Source organism: Oryctolagus cuniculus, chromosome 1 (genome assembly GCF_051225735.1).
Source record: "Oryctolagus cuniculus isolate XC-2025 breed Fujian yellow rabbit chromosome 1, ASM5122573v1, whole genome shotgun sequence".
NCBI classification, from domain to species: Eukaryota; Metazoa; Chordata; class Mammalia; order Lagomorpha; family Leporidae; genus Oryctolagus; species Oryctolagus cuniculus.
This window is the reverse complement of record NC_142867.1, coordinates 145,793,364-145,816,625: the sequence shown is the minus strand read 5'-3', so window position 1 is coordinate 145,816,625 and position 23,262 is coordinate 145,793,364. Positions and strand designations below refer to the sequence as shown.

Sequence of the window (23,262 nt, the reverse complement as noted above, 5' to 3'; positions counted from 1 at the left end):
CTGGAAGAGGAAGGCTGTTCTCAGGGACGCAGTCACTTCACACGAGAGTTGTAGTAAAACACTGTGGTACAGCCGCCACCTGGGACACCTGCATCCCGTATCACAGTGCCTGGCATTGAGTCTGGCCTCCACTTCCAATCCAACTCCTGCTAATGTACACCCTGGAAGGCAGCAGACAGTGGCTCAAACACTTGTGTCCTGCCAACCACATGGGAAACCCTGGATAGAGTTCCTGGCTCCTGCCTTGGACTTGGCTCAGTACTGGCTGTTGAGGGTATTTGGGGACTGAAGCAGCAGATAGAAATTCTGTCCTCCCCCGCCTCCCCATCACTCTGCCCTTTAAATAAATAAAAATCAGTAAATAAACTTAAAAGTCAGCAAATCTGGCTCTTCCTGTTTCTTTGTGGCTTCCTGTCTGAGGCAGGGACCTCTCTCCCACCACCCACCACGAGGTCCTCGCCAGAGCTGGGCTGACACAGGCACCTGCTTGAGCCACCAGAACTGTGAGTTAAATGTCTTCTCCTTGTAGGTAGCTTGCCTCACGTATTCCATCATAGTGACAACAAACCCAGCAATACCCCCAGCTGGCAGTCAAGTCCAACTTCCATCCCCATCAGCAGACTGGACTTGGCTCCTAATGAACAGGACACAGCAGAAGCAACGTGGGATGACTACCAAGGTCAGGGTCTCCACGGCAAAGCAGCCTCCACCTGGGGCTCGCCGGGGGAGTCTCACCTTGGAAACGCCCATGTCGTGAGGAGGCCCAGGCCACACAGGCAGCAAGACGCCCGAGGTCCTTCCTGGCAGCCAGGCACAAGGCCAGACCTGCGTGTGGCCCAGCTCCAACAGGACCCGAGTGTGAGTCACGGGCTGACAGCAGATACCATGGGAGAGAGCGCAAGTGACGACTGCCCAGCAGGGCCCTGCAGACCCGGAGCGCCCGGGGAATAACGAGCGATGTACTTTCACACCACCACAGGCAGCTCTGTTACAGGGGTGGTCACCTGGGTCAGTGACCGCCACCTCTGTATTCCCGAGCACTTACAGACCGGGTGTGTGGAGCCCTCCGTGGGTCTCCAGCTCCTGGGCGGCACGTCCTGCCAAGGAAGAGGCCAAGGTCGCCGTCTGTAGTTGCTGAAAGGAAGTTTATTGCTCTTTTCTTAGTCTACTGTGTAAAACTAGATCTGCTCAAGACGTCTCCCAGCCTCTTTAAAGGAACCCTGGTTGGAGGGAGACGGCGCCTCTGTGCTAACCCCAACGTGCTTTGAAAACGAGCCACTGTAAAATCGCTGTAGCTGGGCAGCCTCAGGACAGAGCCCGCCCCACTGGGTCCCCCGCCCTCAGCATCTGGGCAACCCAAGGCTGATTTCCGGACACGTGTTGAGCTGCGGGTGATCAGCTGGGTGGCCAGCCTGGCTCTCCCGGCGTGGATGGTGACGCTGGCCTTGGCACTGTGGTCATCCCGGGAAGTGTGCTGTGGTTGGCCCAGGCGTGGGGAGGGTCTGCCCTGGGTTCTCTGTGTGCACCATCACGCAGGTGTGGGGGCTGCTGGAGGGGCTCCAGGGGCCCTTGTCCACGCTGCAGGTCACTCCATCCAGGGCTCTGATGCCCTCGAGCTCTCTGTGGGGAGAAAAGGCATGAGCTGGGGGAAGGGAGAAAGGCACCCTGCCCAGGGGCCCGGGCAGACCCCTGCCACAAAGGCTGGGGGCCCAGTGCACCTCTTCCCCAAGGTCCTGCTGCCGACTGGGCCTCAGGGCCCTCACCCCCGGGATGGGGGGCCCAGGCTCCCGATGCTGAGGGGCAGGAAGGGGCTGCCTGGGCTTATTCAGAGGGTACGTAAACCTCCAGGAGCCCGCTGCCGGGCCAGGTCTGTGCACCTCCCGGGGACAGCACTGGACCAGGAGTGTCCAAGGAGGAGGATGCTTCCCTCCTGCCGGCCCTGCCCTTTTTGGTGGCCTGGGGCCAGACCACCCCCTTGAACAGCCTCAGGATTCTCTCAGCCTCCAAACACAAACCTAATGCATTCCTCAGGCTCATCAAACCCTATCTCCATCCCACCGCAGGCTTTCTCACACAAGGCTACCTGGCCACTCTGGACCCCCACCCCATGTGGGTTCTCCGGTGCCTTCACTTCAGGTATCACCACCTCCAGGAAGCCTTCCCAGACCACTACTCTACCCACATCTAATTCTCAGAAAAAACTCTAGGGATGAGAATCGAGAAATGACCTGTCCATTCAGCGAACAAGTAAAAGGGTCTGTGGAGAGGAGAGAAAGGGAGAAGTCCATTCACTGATGGAGAAGGGAGGCAGCTTGGCGGGCAGCTGAGCAGCCAGATGGCCTGCGGTCAGGCCCAGCCTTGCTGTGACTGGTGACCGTGGGTCACGACCCACGCAGTTCTTCACCGGCAAGGCCGGGTGAAAGCAGGGCCCTTGCAAAGGTGAAGAGCGGAGGTTTGCAAGAGCCTGGGACTGTGCCCTGCACACTGCTGGGGGGGCTCAGGAAAGAGGAGCGAGGTCAAGGGCAAACCTTACCTCCCAAAGGACAACCTATGACCCACTGGGCAGCCAGCACCTTGCCTTCGGGGCGGGCATTGTGCAGCCGAGGGTGGAGCCACAGCCTCTGAGTCCCAGCCACACCCCGAGCTGAGTGCTGGGTGGGGTTCCCCATGTGAGAGTGAGCTCCGGGAGGACTCTGCCAAGCACCCCCGTCCCACCTGCTCTTGGCCTCAGTGGCGACACAGGTGAGCCCAGCCACAGTTCTGTAACAGGGAGAGGGGTCAGAGAGGCAACGTAGCCCAGGACACGTGACTACACACAAAGGACATGCAGGAGCCGAACTAGAAAAAAGGAAGGGTGGATAAAAATACTTGCAGCCACTTTGTGCGCCGGGCTCTCCCCTAACTCACAGGGAGCCCCAGTCTTCAGGAGGAAAACGTTAATGGGTTAACCCAGAAGAGCCAACAAACAGCTACCACCAGCGATGCCACCGGGAGCCCAGGTGTGGAGAAAACGTCCCTCGTCAACTTGAGCCACAGAATCGGCCACGAGACTACGTGTGGCACTTACACCTGCTGCGCAGGTGAGCGGGGAGTAAGAGGGTCAGGACACGCAGAGCCCACGCGGCCGCTGCAGAGAGGCAGCTGAACTAGCTTGCCCTGAGCTCCTGGACGGAGACCTGGGCTATGGCTACGTTCAGACTCTGGCCTACACCGTTCCTTCCTAGGCTCCCACCAAAGACGCCGTCTCGGAAAACAAACGGGTGGGCATTTGGTACAGCGTGAAGATGCTGCTCGGGACGCCCAGAGCGTGTGGGTTTCAGTCCTGGCTTTGTTCTCCGATCCCAGCTTCCTGCTAATGTGCACCCTGGGAGGCAGCAGGTGACGGGGCAAGTGGCTAGGTCCCTGTCACTCACATGGAGACCTGAACTGTGTTCCCTACTCCGGCCTGGCCCAGCCCCAACCATCGTGGGTATCTGGGGACTGAATCACTGGATTGGAGACCTCTGTATGTCTGTCTGCATTTCAAGTAAATCAGTTTTCTAAAAGGGAGAAAAGAAACAAACAATAGCTTTAAGCCCAAAGACATTCCCCACAGCCTGATGGGTCCCTAGGGGAGGTGGGAATGGATCTTGGAGCATTTGGAAGAACAGGACGTGCTGTGGTTTGCACATGATGTGAGCATCCCTTCTGCGTGGAGACGTGATCCCACAGTGAGAGATAAAGCCTGTGGTTTTTGGGGGCAGGGAGGGGTCTTTGGGAGGCAATAAATAGATGAGGTCATCATGGGGCGGGGGGCCATGATTGGATCGACAGCAGAGGAGAAATGCACACGGGTGCATCCCACTCCTGTGCTTGTGCACACACACACACACACGTGCACACTTCACACACATGCACGCACACGTGTATGCACATGCCCTGCACAGCCTCCCCGCTCTGCCAGCAAGGCCACGGCCAGACACGGCCCTTCCACGGAGCAGAGCTGTGAGCCACGCAAACCCGCTTCCTTCACGGCTCACCCAGTCTGCGGTGACCGAGACAGGTAGCTGTCAAGAACGAGACTGCGAGGGCCTCGGGCCAGGCTGGTGAGCGATGGGTGGGAAAAGGCTGCGGGAGGCGTGTCCACTGCAGCCTCGCTGACCCGATGTGCACTTGGCGCTCCAGGCGAGCTCACAGGAAGGAGGATTCCTTTCCTGCAGGCGCTGGCCGGCCCCAGCACGTCTCTCAGGTACACAGGACAACACAGGCCACACTTCCTGTGTTCCTGTGTCCTCATCCACACGAGGACAAGAGCAACAGTGACCCCAGGGGCCAGTCCTCCCTGAGCTGTGTCCCGAGTGGGGACCAGAGACACACACCACAACAGACCTCACGGGGCGGGGAGGGGGTGAGCACTCCTGTGGTTCTTACATGACAGGTGGGGAAACTGAGACATGCCACACGTCTCGTGGACTGAGGGGGAAGGATCTGGGCAGGACCCTCACCCACCTCCAGGGGTGGGGCTCCCGGAGCAGTGCTGGCCTCAGGTCCCGCACAGATGGAGGCCTCGGGCCTGGAACGCCCGTGCAAGGCGGGACACCTGCTCCCTGGGGCCCGTGGAAAGCCCGCAGGGCAGGGCCGTGACTGAGCCGGGAGGCAGGGCAGGGGATCCCTGACGCTGCTCCCTCTACTTCTGCGTATCAGTGAGACTGTCCCAGAACCAGAAGAAACACCCACGAGTTCAACAAGACGAAATGGAAAGAAAGAGAAGAAACCCCAGCGAGCTGGCCGGAAGGAAGGTCAGAATCGCAACAGAACGACCAAGGTCACGGTGCCTCCGTCCCCGACCTGCGCGCCCCGCGCCGGCCCCGCTCACGTGGTAAAGCTGTGGTTGTCGTGCGCCTGAGCGCGCCGGCTCCCGGGGCCACTGCTGCTGTTGTTGAAGTTGAGGCCCTTGAGGCCCAGGTAGGCGGCCTGCACCGTCTCCAGGTCCTCGCCTCTCAGCTGGTGCCACAGCTGGGCCGTCCTGAGGGGAGTCAGGAGGGAGGGCCCTGAGCACGCACGCACGCACGTGCGCGTCCCTAGCCGCGGGCGTGGAGGCACCTGTGTGCTCCCCGGCGCGGGTGGCTGCCAGACCCCTGAGAGCGCCACCGGTGGGTGTGCCGGGCCTGGGGTCGCAGTGTCTCCTGAAGTCTGCAGTGGCAGCGGGGTCGTGTTCCCCTCGAGCTCACCTCTGCCGGCTGCACCACACTGTGCGTGCAGTGAGCGCCACGCTGCGGATGGCTAAAGGGTACTTCTATGTGTTCTACCACGATTAAAAAAACAAGTAACAAAAAGCTGAAGCCACTGTGGGGACGAAGTCCCACATGGGCCAGATGTCCCCCAGGGGCTGCATTTAACCCACGCTGGGGGCCACAGGGAAGTGGAGCCCCCCTTGAGGCGTGGGAGCACCTGCATAACCCCGAAGTTCACTGGCGCGGCAGAGTCTCACGCATGCGCAGTCCTCAGTGTGCCCACTGCCCGGCCAAGCGCCCTGGAAGCCTGGGTCCCGCCCCCTCACCGTGACCGGCAGCACACTGCTTCATTTGCTGACCTCCCTTCCTAACTGGGGAGGCCCAGGGCAGCCGGGGGCAGGTGCGGGAGCGCTGTGGGCAGTGCTGGGGTTCCTGGGGAGCCTCCGCCCACTCCACCCATGCCAGGAGCAGGCCCCTCCTGGGGCGAGGCCACGTACCTGTCCGAGCGCCGCTGCTCGCTCCTCTTCATGCACTTAAGGAGGCAGCAGGTGAGGAAGGCCACGGACATGAGCAGGATGATGGCGCAGCTCACGATGGAGGCGATCACCGCCACCTTGAAGCCTAGGGTCTCCTGCAGCGGCATGGCTGTGAAGGAGACACCACCAGTTCCCGCGTGTGGCTCGCCCGACCCGCCAGCCTTGGGGAGCCCATTCCCTAGAGGAGGCTGCCGGGCACTGGTGGCTGAGGCAGAGGTCTGTGCAAACTGCATTTGGGGATGGGGCTATCTGGGAAGACTCTCCCCAAGAAGGGAACTTTTGAGCAGGGTTTTGCAGGGTGTGCAGGAGCTAGCAGAGTGGCAAATTGGAGAAGCTGTGACAGGGAGTTTGGAGTTAGGAATTCATAGGCCCCCACCCCTGAAACCCTAATGGGAGCAGATGACGGTGGACAGTGCTGGTAAGGACTTGCCAGGCCTGCTGCCTGGGTTCTCCGAAGGCCCCAAGCTGGCACAACCCTTCTCGGGCCTAACGCCTTCTCAGATCATGTTCCAGGGAGGAGCAAAAGGCGGCAAATGCCTGCACTGGGGTCAACGCACACTCAGCACGCATCTGCCACGTGACCTCTGCCACATGCTAAAAACCAGATGCTGAGGGAGGTTCTGGGAAAAAGGGCCCTGGACTCCAATCTGAGCAACACCATGGATTCTCCCCCAACAGTGGACACGCCTCCTGTGCCCCAGGCCCCGCTTCCCGGCTGGACATAGCATCCAGAACAAAGCTGCATATCCCAGGGACCACAGGCCCACCTTCTGGCAATGGTGCACGAGGGGCAATGCGGTAAGTGTCTGAGACCCCCTCCTTGGGCACCAAGGCCTGGTCTTGGGCCCTCACGCCATCACCACTGCCTGGAACACAGCTGCCACCACCCTTGGCCACACTGGGTGGGGCCTGACTGGCCCTCCTGAGGGTGACAGCTGCACCTTGGAGTCTGTGCCCCCGGGACCTGATCCTACCAGAGGCCCTTGTTCTCAGAGACTCCCTGAGGGTGGCAGCACTTTGCAGGCTCCCAGCACCACCACAGTGCTCAGACCTGGGGCCCTGTGCACGCACAGAACACAGCAATGTAACACACAGGTCTCCCTCTGGAAACTGCTGTACACGGCACTCAATAGGAGCTGTCTCATCAACCCTTCCACAACCTGCATGACAAATTCAACCAGAAAACTGTCTCTTCCCCCAGGCAGGGGGCTCCAGGGTCAAGGACACCAGGGCCATCTGTCTTCAGTGCTTAGAGTTCTTGGCATAAGAGGCCAGCAGCGTGGCTTGGCTGGTAAAGCCGCCACCTGCGGCACCAGCATCCCATATGAGCGCGGGTTGGTTCGAGTCATGGCTGCTCCACTTCTGACCCAGCTCTCTGCTATGGCCTAGGAAAGCAGTGGAAGACTGACCAAGTCCTTGGACTCTTGCACCTGTGTGGGAGACCCAGCCGGACTTTCAGGCTCCTGGCTTCGGCCTGGCCATTCTAACGTGAACTGGCAGATGGAAGATCTCTCTCTTCCTCTCCTCCTATGGCACTTTGCCTTTTAAATTAAAACAAACAAAATCTTTAAAGGGGGGGGGGCAGCATTGTGGCACAGCAGGTTCAGCCACCATCTGTCGATGCCAAAATTCCACGTGGGTACCAGTTTGTATTCCAGCTGCTCCAGTTCCAATCCAGCTCCCCGTTAATGGCCTGGGCCCCCCCACCCACTTAGGAGAACCGGATGAGTTAATGGTTCCTGACTTTGGCCTGGCCCAGCCCTGACCATCGAGGCCATTTGGGGAGTGAACCAGTAGATAGAAGACTTCTCTCTCTTTCCCTCTCTCCGTCTTTCTGTGTAACTCTGCCTTCCAAATAAAGTTTAAGAGAGAGAGAGAAAGAGAGATGACAAAGTACCAGCTCAAACTGCACTGATCACCTCTTGGAGGCGAGGGGCCCGACAGTGGCAGAGCCAGGCCTGGGATCCAGCAGCAAGTATTCAAGTGGACATTTAGACGGGGAGCTCACAGGGACCACTGCGCTGGGAGCAGGACCCTAAATACGGGCTCAGCTTGTGGCTGTGCAGGGTGCCCTGAGGGGTGGTTGCAGCTGAGCACGTGGGACGGTGTGCAGGGTGCAGGGAGGTACTGGCCCAGCTTGGGGCTGCTGCTCGTCGGAGCAGGCAGGGGGTCACCCCAAAGACCACAGGAGGCTCCGGAGAAGGTCACAGAGGCATCCAGATGCTGGGACACAGCACATCTGGATCCCGTGAGGATAGCAGCGTTGCAGAAAGAAGCACAGTAGAAGATAGTGAGAGCAAAGACAGAGTTATTATTAGACACAGCTCCAAAGGCAGAGAGCAAGGAAGAAGATCTGACCGCATTCAAGTAAAAGGTGAGAACTCCTTAATCCTAGTAACTGAAAAGCAAACATCGGCTCAAATGAAAAAAATAAAAATAAAACCTGCAGAAAGCCACGTGGAAAGCATGGAAAAGTTTCTTTATATGCCCTTGACATATAAAGAGGTCTTACACCCCAGTAAGAGCTGGACATCCACATTTAAAAACCAAACCAAACCAAACCAAACCATGGCTTTCCCACATCCCGAGGGTCACAGTGTGGGTCTCTCCAAGTGGCTGTGCGGGAGCCGAGCGGACAAGCACTTAGAAGGCTTCTTCCCTGCTTGACCAGGCATTGGCTGAGAGGAGTGCCGTGGAAACCGTAACCCAAGGAGGCATTACGCTCCCAGAAAAATCTCAAGGACAAGCGTAGCGAGGCACAGTGCGAGCTGTGGGATCGGATTCTAAAGCAGAGGGTGGAGAGATTCAACCAGTGGGTGGGGAAGGTGGACAGAGTGTTCTTCCAGGACCCAGACACACTGAAGTGGTTCCAGACAACAGGGACTGTTTTTTATTTAGAGATGGTGACATTCTGGAAAAGACGTAGACGGAAATCTTCACTGGAGTGGCATCTCACGAAGCTGCCCGTTCCGCTGAGGTTCTGAATTCTTCCATCACCCAAATCATTCCCATGTCTCTTACAACAAACTAATGCTGCCTAAAATAATGATACCTATTGTCTCGAAACTTCAGTTTCACTGTTGTGGTGCAAACATTTCCAAATAAAACATAAAAATGAAAAAAAAAATGGACTAATATATGAACAAGTCATTCACATAAGAGACACAAATCGGGGCCAGCGCCGTGGTACAGTAGGTTAATCCTCCGCCTGCGGTGCCGGCATCCCATATGGGCTCTGGTTCTGGTTCCAGCTGCTCCACTTCCGATCCAGCTCTCTGTTATGGCCTGGGAGAGCAATAGAAGATGGCCCAAGTCCTTGGGCCCTTGCACCCGCATGGGAGACCGGGAGGAAGCACCTGGCTCCTGGCTTCGGATTGCCACAGCTCCTGCTGTTGCAGCCATTTGGGGAGTGAACCAGCAGATGGAAGACCATTCTCTCTGTCTTTCCCTCTCACTGTTTGTAACTCTACCTCTCAAATAAAATAAATAAAATCTAAAAAAAAAAAAAAAAAAAGACATAAATCGCTGACATGGAAAAGTGCATAGTAATGAAGAAACAGTAATTCTAGTAAGTCCTCATCCCTGTGGCAAGGACTAAAGAAGATAACCTAGGGGCTTTAGGCTGCACACATATCTGAGATTTTAGCCAAAGGAAATGAGAGCCTGCCTCCAAGACTTCCACACGGGATGTGTGCCCCACAGCCACACGGCAGTGAAAGGGTGGGAACGGCCAGGGCTCCGGCAGTAGGCAGCGATTTCTCACCAAGCTGCCTCCAGACACAGTGCCTACAGTGGTTGCACTGCGCTTGTTCTCCTTCAGTAACGACACAGAGAGGAGCTCCAGATGGATGCTGTGGCAATCGTATGGATTCTTATTATTCATTCGACAGAAAGAGGTCTCTCATCAGCTGGTTCGTTCCCCAAATACCCACAAAGGCCAGAGCTGGGCCAGCCTGAAGCCTGAAGCCAGGAGCTCAATCCGGGTTTCCCACGTGGGCCGCAGGAACCCAATCACTGCTGCTATTACCACTGCCTCCCAGGCTCTGCATTCGCATGAAGTTGGAGTCAGGAACCAGAGCTGGGTATCAAACCAGGCACCCTGATGTGGGGTGGAGGAGTCTTAAGAGCCAGGCTAAACACCTGCCCCAATCACTAGACTTTTTACAGAACCATAATGACAGCAGCTGGCACTTAGAAGAGACTTGCTAGCTCATCAGTCTGCACATCAACCCGCCGGCCACATCCCTAGTAGACGGAGAAGCAAACTGGGGAAGGGGGATGCCACTTGCTGAGGTCACACAGCTCATCCACTGGCAGGGCAGAAATCCAGAATCAGTGTAACTTCCTCCCACACACTCAGTAGGGTCTGTCTCCTGAATTCACGCAGGACTTTCAAAGCCAGTTAATGGTCCCAAGAGGGTGGAAACTAATGCACTGTTAAACGATTAGCAGGCGGGCCTGGTGGGAGGTCCTTAGGTCACTGGGGGCGTCCTCTTGTGAGAGGACTGGCTCTAAAGACTGAGAGGGGCCCAGCCTGGTCACTCTGCTCCCTGCTTCGCCATGTGACCCTCAACACACTCCACCACTGCCATCCTCTCCAGCCTCATCAGATGCCAAACCAATGGGACCCTGGACTCGAGTCTCCAAATAACCTTTTCCTCTTCAGCTTCCTCAGGCTCCGTGTACCACGGCAGCTGCTCCTTGAGGGCTCAGCTGGGTGGGAGGCCCCCAGTTTGCTCTGCTGTCCCCACAGACAGGCACTGGAGTTGCATCCTGTGGTTCAGGGCGCACCATGACCCTGCTAAGCCCAGCAGATCTCCTGGTGCCCGTGTACAAGGGGCTTTTCCTTCTGCCTTCCTGCAATTTCTGCCTTTTTAAAAAGTATTTATTTTATTTATTCAGAAGGCAGAGCAACAGAGAAGGAAGAAGAGAGACAGAGAGATCTTCCAGCCACTGACTCACTCCCTAAATGGCTATAATGGCTGGGGCTGGGCCAGGCTGAAGCCAGGATCTCCATCTGAGTCTCCCATGTGGGTGGCAGGGGCCCAGGTACTGGGGCTGTCTTCCCCTGCCTTCCCAGGTGCATTGGCAGAGAGACGGACCGGAAGCAGAGCAGCCGGGACACAAACACGCACACCGATATGGGATACCGGCATCGCAAGTGGCACCTTAAACTGCTGCACCACAAAGCTGGCCCCTGGTGTTTCTGATTTCCGAGCACTGACTGTATAGGCAGAGCAGGTTGTGCTGGTGCCCAAAGTGTGCTGAGGCAAAGACTGAGTGCCAGGCAGCTCATTTCAGAGGAGCACCTGCTGGCTTTGTGCCTGCAAAGACAAGGTAGTGGAGATGGAGGCTTGGGGCATGCAGTCTGACAGACCCCCTCGTTCCGCTCCAGCCCACTGTGACCCACTGTGATCCTGTCCTCTGTCCATCCAGGACTGTCCCCCAGGCGCCAGGCATGGATGTCTGGCCGCTCTCGGAGCCAGTCAAGCTTTCCATTTCCTCAATCTCACTGCATTGCATCCCCCGCTCCAACTTTAATTTTCATTCCTGTGCTCTCCGTCATTCAGCTTCTTGGGGCCCAAATCTTCAAACTTCCCTGGACTCTCTCTAAATCCACAACCAAGTGACCCACAGATGCTGTGGGCTCTAAATATCTAAAGTGTCTGCGGTAGGGCTGAAGAGCGCCCCCAGATCTATTCATGGCCAACCAGGAGTGACGAGGTGGGCGGGCTGCGAGCAGGCTCTGCCTCTGTGCAGGGGCACAGCTCCCCACCTCTGACCTCATCAGCCCACCCAGAGGGCACGCTGAGGCTCCGAGGTGTCAGGCCTCCCTGTCCCCAACCACTACGGCCCTGCCTCCTCAGGACCCAGGGCACTGACAGGCACCAGCCAGGCCCCCTGACCGCTCCTGCTGGGCACTCTGCCCTGGGCATTTCAGCACGGTAAGCCCCGCCCCCTCCCCGCCAGGCACCACCCAGGTTCCTCACTCACGTGACACTCATCACCATGCCAAGAGAAGAGCAGGGAAGAGATCACCATCACTGCAGTGGGGGAAACCGAGGCTCAGAGGAGGAGGCCGACCTGCACGAATGCCCACTGATGGAGGAGCACTGGCCCTGGGTTTGAAGACTGCTAATTTAGGGCAGAACAGGAAGTACAGCGCAGATACATGTAACAAAGGTCTAGTCTCTTCTAGATACACAGCACTTACTATTATTATTATTATTATTTTGACAGGTAGAGTTACAGAAATTGAGAGAGAGAGAGACAGAGAAATCCGAAGCCAGGAGCCAGGTGCTTCTCCTGGTCTCCCATGCGGGTGCAGGGCCCAAGCACTTGGGCCATCCTCCACTGCCTTCCCAGGCCACAGCAGAGAGCTGGACTGGAAGAGGAGCAACCAGGACAGAACCGGTGCCCTGACCGGGACTAGAACCTGGGGTGCCAGTGCCACAGGCGGAGGGTTAGCCTAGTAAGCTGCGGCGCCGGCCAATTATTTTTAATTAAAAAATTTTTTTCAGGTGGCCTCAGTGCTCTGGGCATCTGGTGAGGGTGGCAGATGCGGCCATGGCAGCATGCATGGAGATGAAGGATCACTGGGAGCCAGGAAGTGGGGAGGGGATGGGAAGGGGGGAAGAGGGAGAGAGAGGGAGAAGGGAGAGGAGGGGAGAGAGGGAGGGAGAGGGGCAACAGCACTTATTATAATTATATGACATGACAAAAATCACAACAAAAAACAGAAAATTAGAAAAGTAAAACAAATGGCTCAAAAACCACGAGGCAGGGAAATTAGGCAAGAAAAGACATCTAAATCTGAAAGGAAAAGTAAAACTATCTCTATTAGATGACATGACTTTACATATAGAGAAGCCTTAGAATCCTCTAAAACCTGCTGGAACTGAGAAGGTAAGCAAGGTTTAGGATAGAAGAATAAAATACAAAAATCAGCTGCAGGTACTGGTGTGGTACAGAGGGTGAAGCTGCCCCTTGCAAGGCTGGAACCCCATACCGGAGCGCTGGTTTGAGTCTCAGCTGCTCCATTTCCAATCCATTAGCTTCCTGCTGATGCCCCTGGGAAGGCAGTAGATGATGGTCCAGGTGCTTGGACCGCTGCCATCCAGCTGGGAGACCAGGATGGAGCGCCTGGCCTGGCCTGTTGCAGGCATCTGGGGAGTAAATCAGTAGAGGGAAGATTGCTCTCTCTCTTTCAAATAAAATGAAAATGAATAAATATTCTCCAAATTGATCTACAGATTTGCTCATTGTCACCATACAGAAATGTAACTGATTCCTGTATGTTGTTCTATCCTTCAACCTCGCTGAATCCTTATGAGAATCTTGGCTGCTTTCCTTGTGGAAATGGACAAGGTAACCTTAAAGCTCACACGGAAATGCAAAGGATTTAGAATAGCCTAAACAATCTTGAACAAGAGGACCAACTTGGAGGATTCTCACTTCCTAATTTCAAAACCTACTACAAAGTTATAAGTTACAGTAGTCAAAACACTGTGGTACTAACGTTAAGGACAGACATACAGACTTTCTTTGTAGAAATGGACAAGGTAACCTTAAAGCTCATACAGAAATGCAAAGGTTTTAGAATAGCCTAAACATTTCCTAATTGCAAAACCTACTACAAAGTTATAAGTTACAGTAGTCAAAACACTGTGGTACTAACGTTAAGGACAGACATACAGACAATGGAATAGAATTGACAGTCTAGAAATAAACTCTCAGGTTTATTCTTTTTCTTCTTTCTTTTTGTAAACGCCCACATTTACAATCAATTGATTTTTGCCAAGACAATTCAATGAGAAAGAACAGTTTTTCAATAACAGCTGCTCAGGTAACTGGATACTTACATGTAAAAGAATGAATGAAATTGCAACGTCTACCTTACATCTCATACAAGCTTAACACTTCATGAAAAAAAGATCTAACTCTAGGAGTTAAAGCTGTAACTCTCAGAAGAGAGCATGGGGTTAATCTTTATGATCTTAGGCAATGCTTTCTTAGCTATGACAAAACATAAGAATAATGAACTAGACTTCATTAAAATTAAAAACATTTGTGCTTCAAAGCACACGATAAAGCGAAAAGACTACTCTCTACTGATAGGGAAAATATTTGTAAATCATATATCTGATAAGAGACTTGTATCTAGATTGCATTTGGTGCGGGCACTGCAAGGACATTAGGTTAAGCCACTACTTGAGATGCCTGCATCCTGTATCTGGGTGCCCGAGATCGAATCCTGCCTCTACTTCCAATGCTCATGTGCACCCTGGGAGACAGCAAGTGGCGGTGATATGAGTGGGAGTCCTGGATGGAGTTCTGGCCTCCTGGCTTTAGCCTGGCCCAGCCCTGGCTGTTACAGATATCTGGGGAGTAAATCAGTGGATAGAAGATCTTTCTCTCTGTCTGCATTTCAAATAAATAAAAATAAAATAAGCTTTAAAACAGAATTATTATACCCCAACTATAACAGACAAATTTAAAAATGGGCAAAGGATCTGGATACTTCTTTAGACATTCTGAAAGCTGCCAATAAGCATATGAAAAGACACTGTTAACCTTCAAAGTCACAATAGGCAGTACTTCAGCCAGTCACCTATACATCAAAAAGACAGACAATAACAAGTATTAGGGAGAATGAAGAGAAACTGGAACCTCATATGCTGCGTGTGGGATTGTAAAAGGGTGCAGTGACTTTGGAAAATGGTCCAGCAGTTTTTCATACCTACACGTAACTGCCCTGCGATCCAGTAACTCAACTCCTAGATAAACACCCAAGAGAAAGGAAAACACATGTCCACACAAAAACTCATCCACAAGGGGAAGGTATCTGATGCATCTCATATCAAAAGTCAAAAGCCTGGGCTCCAGTCCTGGCTCCACTTCCCATTTCAGCTTCCTGCCAATACACACCCTGAGAGGTAGCAGGTGACGACTCAGGTGGTTGGGTCCCTGTCACCCACATGGGAGATCTGAATTGAGTTCCTGGCTCCTGGCTTTGGCCTGATCCAGCTCTGGTTGTTGTCGACATTTGGAAGTGAACCAGCAGATAGATGGAAGATCTTTTCCTCTCTCTGCCTTTCAAATAAATAAAAATGGAACACTATCTGACAACAAAAAGGAACGAAGCACCAAGACACACTACGACACGGACGAACCTTGGAAACATTCTACTGAGTAAGGAAACTGGTCATAGAGACCCCCCAGTCCATTTATATAAGACACCCACCATGGGCAAATTAGTGGCTGTCAGAGGCTGGTTGCAAGGAGAATGGAGAGGTGACTGTTGAAGGGTTTGGGGTCTTTTTTGGGGTAATGCAAATATTCTAAATTTGACCAGGGTGATAGTTGCACATGTCTGTGAATGCACTGAAAGTCATTGATCTGTGTACTTTAAAAAAAATTTATTTATTTATCTTTTTGAAAGGCAGACAGAGAGAAGTCTTCCATCCACTGGCTCACTCCCTAAATGGCTGCAACAGCCAGAGCTGCACTCATCTGAAGCCAAGAGCCTGGAGCTTCTTCCAGGTCTCCCACGTGGGTGCAGGGGCCCAAGGATTTGAGCCATCCTCTACTACTTTCCTAGGCCATAGCAAAGAGCTGGATCAGAAGTGGAGCAGCTGGGACCCAAATAAGTGCCCATATGGAATGCAGCACTGCAGGTGGCAGCTTTACCCACTGAGCCACTTTAAATGGATGAATTGTATAGTATGTGAATTATAGTTTGTTTGTTTGTTTTTAATTTGAAAGGCAGAGCAACAGAGAGTGAGCAAGAGAGATCTTCCATCTGCTGGTTCATTCTCTAAATGCCCACAATAGCCAGGGCTGGGCCAGGCCCAAACCAGGAGCCCAGAACTCAATCCAGTTTCCCACCTGGGTGGCAGGGACTCAAGCACTTGAGCCATCACCTGCTGTCTCCCAGGGTGTGCATTAGCAAGAGGCAGGATTGGAAGCAGAGCAGGGACTTGAACCTGGGCACTCACTGAGCCAAATGCATCCCCCTCACCTTGGGGAAATATTTTTCAATTAAATAAATGCACCCTTTGGTATGGACGCTGGTTCTAGTCCCGGCTGCTCCTCTTCCAATGCAGCTCTCTGCTGTGGCCTGGGAAAGCAGTAGAGGATGGCCCAAATCCTTGGGCCCCTGCACCTGTGTGGGAGACTGGGAGGAAGCTCCTGGCTCCTGGCTTCAGATCGGCGCAGCTCCGGCCGTTGCAGCCACTGGGGAGTGAACCATCGGACAGAAGACCTTTCCCTCTGTCTCTCCCTCTCACTGTAACTCTACTCTCAAATTAATAAATAAAATCTTTAAAAAATAAAATAAATGTACATTTAAGATCTAAGGTACTATTTTTTCCCTCTTATCAGGGTCAAGATTAAAATACCAGCCCACCAGCTTGGTGAGGGTATACAGGGAACAGTAACACCTTCTGGCAGGCAGTGTGCAGAGCAGGGAGGGGCTGTGCTACCCTGCAGAAGAGGGGCAGAAAACTAGCACTGCCTGAGGCCCCTCTCTGCTGAAGACAACTCTAAACCCCTGGCCTGGGCTATATCCTGCACCTGTAGTGTATCAGTCAAGTTAGACCTGAGGCAGTCTAACTTCATAAAGAGCTTACTTTGGCTCATGGTTTTGGAGGTTCAAGTCCAAGATGGGGCGGCCCCTCTGGTTTGGCCTCTGTGAGGGTGCACAGGATCACAGGGTGATCCAGGAAGCAAAGCCAGGCTTCCAAGTCTGAGCTCTGCATGACCCCCAGCTCTGCAGGAGTGAGTGAAGGAGCCATCGAACGACCAGATGACAGGCAGCCTGGCCTCACAGGCGAGAGTCACAAGCAGGGCACCCCCGTGGCTTTTCCAGGGTCCTGGCATCTGGACAGGAACTGTCCTGCTGGTCAGGGTAGTGGGCGTGGGGCAGGGCAGCCACGTGGCCCCTCCCTAGGATGCCAGGCGCTACCGCTTCCTGGTCCTCAATTTAGAGCTGTGACTTCCACTTCCTCATTCTTCTGTTTTGGTGGCCTTCACAGAGAGGGGGCCCCTTCAGCCAGAGGATGGGGAGTACTGCGGGGGAGGGGCAACGGGCGGTCAGTCGGGGGTGAGAGCACTCCAGGCCTCTGCTGGCACCCACATCAGTGCCTGGCTGAGTCCACAGCCCATCCTTTAAAAGTAAAAGCGGAATCTGATGAAAACAAATGCTTGGAGGGATGGGCAAAGAAATGGAGCGATGGATACAGCTGATAAGCCTGGCTGGGGAAGCATCACAGGCAGAATCCAGCTGGGGAGTGTTTGGTTATACAAACGTTGACTCCCTGTTGGCCCAGAGCTGACCTCACGGTAAATCAGCCCCGACACTGGCCACACCAGCCACATGGGGCTGGCCTGGGATGCCCACTCTTCTACCTGCCTGTGAGTCCCAGCTGGAATCACCCTGCCCACACCCAGCCAGCCAGGCCAGCTGGGGAGCCAGCAGGACCCTGGTCCCTTCCCGCCCTGTGTCTGCACCTGTCAATGCTGCCCCAGGCAGGCAGGGGTAGGGGGAGGTACTGGATGAAATGATGGCGTCCCCAGCAAGGAAACCACTAGACTTCCCCAAAGTGTATCTCAGAAAGAGCAGCGTGGATGACCTGAGTGGGTGGGTGAGGCACAGAGAGGTTCCGTCTCGCTTTGCTCTCCGTCTGTCAACAGCCACATCCTGAGCTGTCGCCTCAGGTTCCGCTGGGGGAGGGCCCTAGTTCTCAGACAGCTGCACCCAGGAGCGTCATCCACAGCCCAGAACCAAGCTCTCCCCCAATGCCCTGAGCCTGCCCCGGCCGAGTTAGGGACTCTCATAAACGTGGGGCTTGAAGGGTTAAGTCTTTTACCCACAAAGACCGGGCCAGCACTGTCATACAGACCTGTGGGCTCAGGCTGTGTCACCCCATTAAAGATGTAAATAAAAGTGCAGAACAATTTGGAGCACAAGCCCAGTACCACCAGTGCCAGTCCTGTAAGTGCATAACCCAGGTGTGCAGAGGGTTGGCTGGGGGGAGGGTGGGAACCTGGGGGGCTCGGATTGGGGGTGATGGCTACTTTAAACGTAGTCCCAGAATCAGACCCGGCATTTCCAGGCAGTCACCAGCTCACAAGAGGCAGAGAGCCCCGATTCCTAATGTGGGGTATGGTTGCGACAGCTCTTACTTTAAAAATGAAATGGAAGGGGCTAGGTTAAGAAGATGAGGCTGGCTGTGGGGTTCTGGGGCCTGATCCTGACCCCACTGCTCTCCAGTGGCAGGTCCCAAGCCCAGACTCCTCATTTCACTCAGCCTCTACTTCCCCATCTGCGAGATGGGTAAGAAGTGAAATTGCTGGGGCTGCCATTGTGGTTTATCGGGTTAAGCCACCACCTGCAGTGCCTAGATCCAATGTGGGTGCTAGTCAGTCCCAGCTGCTCCACTTCCAATCCAGCTCCCTGCTAATGTGCTCAGAAAAGCAGCAAAAGATGGTCCAAGTCCTTGGGACCCTGCTACCCACATGGGAGACTCAGAAGAAGCTCCTGGCTCCTGGCCCAGCCCCAGCCATTGCAGTCATCTGGGGGAGTGAACTGACAGATACATCTCTCTGTCTCTCTCTCTCTCTGTAACTCTGTCAGATAAATAAATCTTAAAAAAAAAAAAAAGAAGAAGAAGAAGTGGAACAGCCCTGTAAAGACCAAGTAGCAGGGGCTGGTACACAGACCACTCCCGAGCAGGACATTAACTAAACTATATCCTAAGTACCCCAGGACCCTTCGGGGACCCAAGTCCCCAAACTCATGGCCTGTGGGCTCAGAAGACCTCAAACCCACCAGGACCCCACCCCTCACTCCATGGCATCCAGGGGACTTCCACTCCACAGGCCAGATGGGGTCTCCTGCAAATACTTCCTCTGGGCTGAGCCCATTTCCAGATGAGCAAATTGAGACCTACAGGCCTGCCCACGCCCTGAGCTAATAGGGCAGCGTCAAATGTGAGGGCCTGACCCTCTGTCCCCTCCAGATGGTTCTTCCCATAGGACTCACAGCAAAGAAGAGCTGGGCGGCACAGTGCCGGGGCTACAGTCGACAGAGGTTTAGCCATACCCCAACCCAGGGAGGTCTCGCAAAATCGCTAAGGCTTAGGGGGCAGGGCTGGCAGGCTCCAGCCACCACATCCCTGATGACTACAGAACCAGGCCCGCCTGGCTCACAGACAGACCCCTTGGCCCCCAGCCACTCCTTGCTGACCCCACAGTGTAGTCGAGGTCCAGCACCACCCAGCTCTGACATCCCGACAACCCTGTCCCATGCTTGTGCCTACAAGGCAGATCCCACCTGTCCCTCTCCTGCTTACAACCAGCAAGAACACCCCTGGTGCCCTTAATGAACACCCTGGGCTCCCTTCTGTGCATGGAACACCTAGCTCTTGAGTTGGGGAGCCATGCTGGAGGCCCCTCTGTCTCACTTCCCCAGGGACACTGGACCCTGCACACGCCCCAGCCCTGTACCCCTACCCTCCATACTCAGCTCTGGGGCATTTTTTAAAAAAGATTTATTTATATACTTGAGAGGCAGAGTTACAAAGAGGGAGAAACAGAGATAGAGGTCTTTCATCCGCTGGTTCACTTCCCCAAACAGCTGAAAGGTGGCCGATCTGAAGCCAGGAGCTTCTTCCGTGTCTCCCATGTGGATGCAGGGGCCCAGACAGTTGGGCCATCCTCTAGTGCTCTCCCAGGCTAACAGCAGGAAGTCAGATGGAAAGTGGAGCAGCCGGAACTCGACCCGGCGCCCACATGGGACACTGGTGCTGCAGGAGGATGCTTAACCTGCTATGCCATAGCACTGGCCTCTGGGGCATTTTAAACTGCATTCGTTATTCAAATAAATCTTAAAGGAGAGGGAAAATCAACAGGAAAATTAAATCAATGACTTTGAAGCAAAGAAGAAATAAAACCACACAAGGGGCCGGCGTTAAGACAGAGGGGGTTAAACCGCTGCTTGCAACACCAGCATTCAATATCAGAGTGCCAGTTCGAGTCCTGGCTGCACCACTTCCAATCCAGCTCCCTGCCCTAATGTGCCTGGCAAAGCAGTGGAAGAAGGCCCACCTGCCTGGATCTCTGCCATCCATGTGGGAGACCCAAATGGAGTTCCAGGCTCTTGGCTGCAGCCCGGCCCAGGTCTGGCTGTTGCAGCCATTCGGGGAGTGAACCAGTGGACAGAAGCAGATGGAGGGTAACTCTTGCTGCTGTTCTGTCTTTCAAATAAATAAATTAAAACAAAACACACCCAACACCCACCCTGTGGCTCAGGGGATGCTACCGACCCCGCATGGGCCCTCAGCCCACCGGACATCTCTGCCCATCCCACCTCACCCTCACCTATGGAGGAGTGCTTGTCTGACCGGAGTGGGGCCCCCCACCCTTCCAGCCCGCAGGCCCGCAGAATCAGAATGATCCTTGCTTGTTAATCTTTTATCTGGAACCTTGGACCAGAGGCCAGGCCCTTCTGTCCTCCTTCCTGGCGCCCACACGGCCCCCGCACCCTGACCTTGTCGGGGAGCTCCCTCTGGGAGCGGAGGGGACCCAGCCTCACCAGGCCTGGACACTGAGCCCCTGTGTGACCTTGGCCAGCACTCAGTTTCCCCAGATGGGAAACAGAAACCCTTACGAGGGAGTTCTCCCAGGTCAAAGGGGCAGCTTGCACACATGCAGGTCTTCAAGGAGCAGGACCACCAAGCAAGACCCCAGCAGCTGGGACAGTGCGTGGCCCGGACACTGTGTACTCAGGCGAGTCCCCTGTCCTCTCCGAGCCCATCCCCCTCTGGAGGGTGGCAAAGGCTCTGAGCCTGCGGTGTGGCCTTGGGTCCCCCAGGCTGAGCCTCCAGGCCAGAAGTGAGGATGAGTGTGCCCCCGAGTTCCTGGGGGTCTCCAGCCTCTGGGGAGCTGCGCCTTCTCCACCAAGGTGCCCGGCCAGCACCCTGCGGGACACCACAGCCAGGCCTCAGGGGCCCCACAAGCCTCCCCTCCCTGATTCACAGAGGCTCCCGCGAGGCCTCACTGCTCTGTGAAATGGGTTCGGCCCAGCTCGGTGGTGGGCCTGCAAGGATGGAGCAGAGAGGAGGCGCACAGAGCAAGCCCTGCCTGACCTCTTGGGCCTCCTGCTGCCCTTCCAGGTCCCTTCCAGGGGTGCCATGGGGGCTACCTGGAGCCACTGGAACTCTATTCCTGGACAACCCCCTAAGTGAAGGAGGGCTGGAGTGGCACAGGAAGCAGGGCCCGGGCCGGCTGCTTAACATACAAGCCAGCCTCCTCACCCAGGAAGACCGCGGGCCTTGGGATGCCCGTGTGGAGGGCTCTCCTCGTTCCATCTGCTCCACGAAGCCCGCTTCCATGGTTGTGGGAAACACATACCCACGTCGCTACGTTTTAGGTGATGGGAAAACGTCCCCCAAAACCCCGGCCTCATTCCTTCGCCTCACAGGGAGAAACTGAGGCTCCGAGGCAGGGCAGTGATTGTCCTGCAGCAGGACCAAGGCCCTTGCTGAGGCCTGCCCACAAGCCTAGGGGCAAGTACACAGGGGAAACTGAGGCATGGAGTAGCGGGGGGCCCCAAAACTCCAAGGAAGAGGGGTCCAGTGCCTGGCCAGTGCTCAGGGGGATGGACCGCAGTGGGGCACGTGACTGAGAAGGGGCCGCCCAATGGCCAGTGCAGTGACAGACCCCTCACTGGGATTCAGGTGCAAACAGCCTTTTGTATGCAAACACGTCAGAGCCGGCAGGCACTCCCAAGCCTCGGTCTGACCTTGGGCGAGGGACCTCAGACTCCCCTCCCCCAGACAGCAGGCAGGCAGGCCGGCCGGCCCTCCTCAAGTGGGAGCAAAGGGCTCCTGACCCTAGCACCGCATTAGGACCCACGAGCTGCTGCCTCGCTCTCTGCAGACCACTGCAGTCTCTGGCCCTCAGTTTCTCCACCTGTGCAAAGGAGCCAGGCCTAGCCGCTTTTCCAGGACTGCAGGCTCGGGTTGGGCCTAACCCAGCCCCACCCTCCAGGCCTCTACTTCCTCCTGTGCACAGGGCTAGAACCCAGCGCCCAGGCCCCCTGGGGAGCGGTGACCACGACCTTCGGGACATCTGAGACGCAGGGTTGCGGTTTAGTTTCTGTTTCTAAAATGCTCAGACTCTGAAACACGAACGCAAGGGCCGCATTCGAACCCCGCACCGAAGGCGAAACCTCCTTAGCACTTTGTTGTAACACTTCAAAGTAAGTTAAAAGCTTGCCCCACCTTCTTCCGTAGCCTGAGCTTGGGGGGTCACCGAGCCCCTGAGGACGCTGCCTCCTGGGCTGGGGGCGCGGGCTCTTTCCTCCCCGGGGCGCGTCGCCAGGTGAGGCCAGTTCCCACTCCCCAGACGGAGCCGCCCCCTGGTTTCGGCCGCTCGCGTCCGGCTTCGGTTCCGCTGGGGCGCCCGCCGAGCTCGCGGAGGGTAGGAGGGAGGGCTAGTCCTCAGGCAGCCCAGACCGTGCCTCCCGACCTCCGGCTGCGACCCCTGCACCCGGCTGTGCCCCCTCCCCTCCTCTTTCCTGTCTGTATAATGGGCGCAGGGCCCAGGCCCTCACCTGTGCGGTTCCCCGGAGCGGCGGTGCTGACGACCCAGGCCCGCCTCCGGGGCCTAGCCCTGCCGCGGAGGGTCGCGGCAGCCCCGCGCATCCTGCGCGCTCCGAGGCTCTCGGCCGGGCTCGCGGGCACGGGGGCGGGGCCGGTGAGAAGGGCGGGGCGGACTCGGGCCCCGCCCCGGACACACCCTTTCGGGAGAGCGGCTGCCTGCCGCGGGAAGTGTGGTCTGCTGGGTGCCGGCGGTGTGTCTCTGCCCCACGCCTCCTCCCACCACGTCCCTCCTGCCTTGGGCTTCGCACTCTCACCCCAGGGTGGTTTCACTTGTGCCTGCCTGTGCTTATTTTGTGAACAGGGTTTTGAGTTCTCAGGGTGCCAGATTCCGCAGGTACCACAGGGCAAAGGGCAAAATTCCTCTTCCCCCTCCACAATGGTGTCTGTCTGGACTCTGCCCTCTGCCCCTACCCCCCGGGTGGTGGGAGCGGATCTGGCTCCAGGGGCCCGCACGCAGCTGGGGACCTGCCTTCTCCTGACTGACCCTCCTGCCTAAAGCCACCCTCAGGGACCTCTGCTGGCCCCACCGAGCCCAGAGACCAGACCTTTCCTTTTCTAGCCCCACCCAGCCGCAACAGAGCCCCCAGCCCGGGTAACCACCTAGTAGGGGGTCTCAGCCCACAGACTCCCTGGAGCTGGAGCAGGTGAGATGGTCCCTGCCCAGCTCGGGCAGGGTGGGGGGTGCTTTCCTGGCAGACGCAAAAGTCCTGAGGCTGGCATACTAGTTGCCAGCCCCAGGGATAGCCAGAAGCTCAGGGTGGCTGGCTCAGGAGGGCCTGGCCAGGTGAGCTCCCGAGACGTGACACCAAGGCTGTGTGTCCTCCCCACCGTGCCAGAAAGTGCAGC

At 55.9% G+C, this 23,262-nt stretch overlaps 1 protein-coding gene and 1 pseudogene across 2 annotated transcripts; one reads left to right on the top strand and one right to left on the bottom strand.

Annotated features, from left to right (window-relative positions):
• Positions 1 to 1,126: 1,126 nt before the first annotated feature.
• Positions 1,127 to 22,489, bottom strand: SUSD3 (sushi domain containing 3). Its single transcript, XM_008256949.5, has 4 exons — positions 22,368 to 22,489; positions 5,711 to 5,858; positions 4,856 to 5,005; positions 1,127 to 1,620 (listed from the first exon to the last, which is right to left on the bottom strand). The coding sequence occupies exons 1-4, from the start codon at positions 22,456 to 22,458 to the stop codon at positions 1,458 to 1,460; spliced, it is 552 nt and encodes a 183-aa protein (XP_008255171.3). The 5' UTR covers positions 22,459 to 22,489; the 3' UTR covers positions 1,127 to 1,457.
• Positions 6,526 to 18,413, top strand: LOC138847665 (10 kDa heat shock protein, mitochondrial pseudogene; annotated as a pseudogene). The gene is made up of 2 exons (XR_016227452.1): positions 6,526 to 6,547; positions 8,363 to 18,413. The product of XR_016227452.1 is annotated as a 10 kDa heat shock protein, mitochondrial pseudogene (transcript).
• Positions 22,490 to 23,262: the final 773 nt, after the last annotated feature.